The sequence below is a fragment of the Bidens hawaiensis genome, unplaced genomic scaffold (genome assembly GCF_021521415.1).
Source record: "Bidens hawaiensis isolate Kalapana, Puna unplaced genomic scaffold, B.hawaiensis_p1.1 tig00018953_1, whole genome shotgun sequence".
In the NCBI taxonomy this organism is placed as follows: Eukaryota; Viridiplantae; Streptophyta; class Magnoliopsida; order Asterales; family Asteraceae; genus Bidens; species Bidens hawaiensis.
Genome location: NW_027492877.1, coordinates 64,804 through 67,882, shown reverse-complemented (window position 1 = coordinate 67,882; position 3,079 = coordinate 64,804). Strand labels below are relative to the sequence as shown.

At 35.3% G+C, this 3,079-nt stretch overlaps 1 protein-coding gene across 1 annotated transcript; it reads right to left on the bottom strand.

Annotated features, from left to right (window-relative positions):
* Positions 1 to 350: 350 nt before the first annotated feature.
* On the bottom strand, positions 351 to 2,442 carry LOC143557389 (squamosa promoter-binding-like protein 12). Its single transcript, XM_077046474.1, has 4 exons — positions 1,710 to 2,442; positions 1,471 to 1,607; positions 1,034 to 1,228; positions 351 to 802 (listed from the first exon to the last, which is right to left on the bottom strand). Exons 1-4 carry the CDS (start codon positions 2,288 to 2,290, stop codon positions 543 to 545), a joined length of 1,173 nt encoding a protein of 390 aa, XP_076902589.1. The 5' UTR covers positions 2,291 to 2,442; the 3' UTR covers positions 351 to 542.
* Between the last annotated feature and the right edge of the window lie 637 nt (positions 2,443 to 3,079).

Sequence of the window (3,079 nt, the reverse complement as noted above, 5' to 3'; positions counted from 1 at the left end):
GTACCCGATATTTGTATAATATATATTTTAGCAAATTCAAGAATATTCTAATAACTAATTTATAGATATGTTGATTTGATGTGATAAAGGTCAGTCACATGATTTGACGTTCTAACTATGTGTTCTCTTTTTCGGATAATATTTTTACACAAAAAATTAACTATAAAAAACTATTTGCTATTGTTTTAACCAACACTTACTCAACCTATTTTTCTCTCCAAGGTGAAATTTAATCTATCCTGTCACTTTCAAAGGCAAAGAGTTGAAGCATAAAATTTCAATTCCTAAATTAACCAATGGCCGAAAAAAGTATAATAATACCATCTGGAAGACACAATAGAATAAAAATTTGAATTACTTAACCATTCTGATCAAAATCAGAAGAAAAAAAGCTTCCTGATAAAGTGACTAAAAAGAAATAAACTTAATTTGCTCCCATGAATGGACTTCAAGACTTCCTTTGAATCTCTACCGGCTGCAGTGCAGAATTTTTACTCTATGAAAACACTTACTGGCTAATATATTATTAGCTGACCGAAATTTCAATTAGAATAAAAGCCATCAAATTGATCATGAGGCGGTCTAAAGGAACAGAATTCTTGGAGCTGGGTGTTGCTTGTAGTGTTTTGAAGTTCTGGATGCATCCGCGACTGTGACAAGCTGACACCGTTTCCATGCCCGAATTGATCAAAAGATGACGGTTCTTCAGGCCAACTCGAAGACCAAGAACTTGTTGACAGAAGAGAGAAAGCAGCATTCCGAACGTCTCCAGATAATATTGAGTTTGATGTTGGATCCATACCTGTTACAGTAGTCAATATTGAGTTCAAGGATTCACATCATGTCTCTCAATTTCTTTTGTCAAAAAGACTAAAACACACTAGAGAAAAAAATATTAATTAGTTAAGAGTTTATCATATAATCTTTATCATAGATATGATTTGTTTAGCTTTTGTCGCAATTATATTAATTGTATCGCTATATTCTACCTGTAAATTCATCTATGCTATATAGATATAAGTCACATGCATACCGGTGTGATTCACGCTCCTAGGCGTAAACCTCTCAGAACTGAAGTTTAAGGCACCATTTGTTGGCAAGACACCAATTCCTCCACCTTTTATGAGACAATCTTTCCCTTTGAAGCTGCAAGAACTTTGGGGTGGTGGTGAATCCAGACTCGGGACCGAGTCCCTATTAAGAAGAAAGTTCATGTTCGGTCTTCGATCTGTCGTTAAACCAACAAGGCTTAAAAGTCACTAAGAATGAAACAATAAAACATTCATCATATGCTAGCTATTCCCATGCTAATGGATAGATTATTGGACATAGCAATATCCTAAAGATTTGCGAATGACAATGATAGATCATTGGTTAAAATTATTAGATAAAATATATTAGTTAGGGTTCATTATGATTATCTGTACTATATATAGTTAGTTAGAAGATATGATTTGATTAGTGAAATACCACAAATTGAAGAGGACATCCGTGTGGAGCTGAAATGGATGTCTTCTGACTGTGGCCTACGTCGTCTTGCGTTGTGTGCAGAAAGGCGTCGACGGCAACTACGCTTTTTATCATCAAACTCCGACAAATCATGGAACCTGCAAGATTTTATATTGTCATATATACAAGTTGTACATGCTAGATTTTTTGTGTTAAAAAAGCGATTAGTTAACATAATAATTGTATTAAACATAACTTACCTGCTACACTGTTGACAAAACCGACATTCCATTCCTGCTACAACGACTTTCGGGCTTTTAGAATGATTTGCACAAATTCTATGCCGGCGGTGGTAGTCTTTGGATGATGCAAGATCAAGGTTGCATCCTTCCACTTGACAACGTGGGGACTGCGAATTTAGATAAGATGCTCTAGATCGCTTTATCAAGGGATTCGATGTAGGAAACAAAGTAACGGATGTTGTAGCCGTCTTGATATCATTACTGCTAGAACTGCTCATATGTCTTCCAAGCTTCAAACCAATCATTGCTTCACCCGATAACACTGAAGCTTCTTCCACCATATTAGAGAAGCTTCCATTTTCTCCTACCCAAGAGTTCTCTTCTTTCTCCAAGAAATCCTTTGGTAGATCATCAAACCCTCCAAAAGTTTTGATTGTTTCTTTAGAAGACGAATCTACAGAAGCCGAAGCGGAGAAGGAGAAATTGACATTATCTACCACCACATTTTCTTGGCTAGAAAATGGCAAATTCTTGGGGACTTCCATCATGGCTAAATTCTCCCAATCCCATTCTGTGGGAGTATTCAAATTCCAGTCCATTGGAATAAACCTAAAGAACCGTAAGGACGATAATAATCTAGCACGAGAATTAATCAAGCTCCATCCATTTTAAGCACTGAACCCAGTCTGTCATGTACGTACAAATTTATTTATGAACAAAAAAGGATACCAGAATAACATGATTAGTTGTAGCTTATTATAAAGTTATAATAACAATGAGAATAGAAAATACATAAACTAACCTTCATCTCAAGATCAAAGGTTACCAGAGATGAATTAGTACTTAATCAATTGTGTAAGCTTCTCCGCATCGAAAAATAGATTAGGAGTAATATCCCAGCTTCAAAACAACATAAAAGAGATGGCTTCCTCCTGGGGCAAGAAGAGACCCACACAACATATGTTAATGCTGATGAAAACAAACACCATATGAGAAAGCTAGCAATCATATAAAAACAGCACCAACAGACAGCAGTGTGCCCCACTCTTGCATTAAAGAAGTTGCTTTCGGCTCATTAGTCTCTCCATCAGTTTCATCACCCCAGGAAAACAACAAAGGCTGTACGAAACTCAATCTTAATTAGGTTATTTTGATTTTTGGATCAGTCGATAAATGTAAGTAAGTTATTGTTAGAAAGTAAACTTGATTTGGAGTTTTTAGTACCTCCATGTTATTTTTCCTGATCTAGTTAAGACTCTTAAATAGAATTTATTGATAGAAAATGTTGGAAGAATTATAAATTCATAGCTAGTTATTATTTAGCAAATGTACCTCAACATCCAAAGGCATGGCAACTCTTTTGGTCAACAATAGTAATAAAAGAAAGT

Excerpts from the sequence above, each read along its gene's own strand:
- LOC143557389 (XM_077046474.1), bottom strand. The coding sequence starts at position 2,290 with ATGGACTGGAATTTGAATACTCCCACAGAATGGGATTGGGAGAATTTA. Across the intron at positions 1,608-1,709 it reads TTTTGTCAACAGTGTAGCAG|GTTCCATGATTTGTCGGAGT; the intron begins GTAAGTTATGTT and ends AAAATCTTGCAG. Across the intron at positions 1,229-1,470 it reads GATGTCCTCTTCAATTTGTG|ATCGAAGACCGAACATGAAC; the intron begins GTATTTCACTAA and ends GTTTAACGACAG.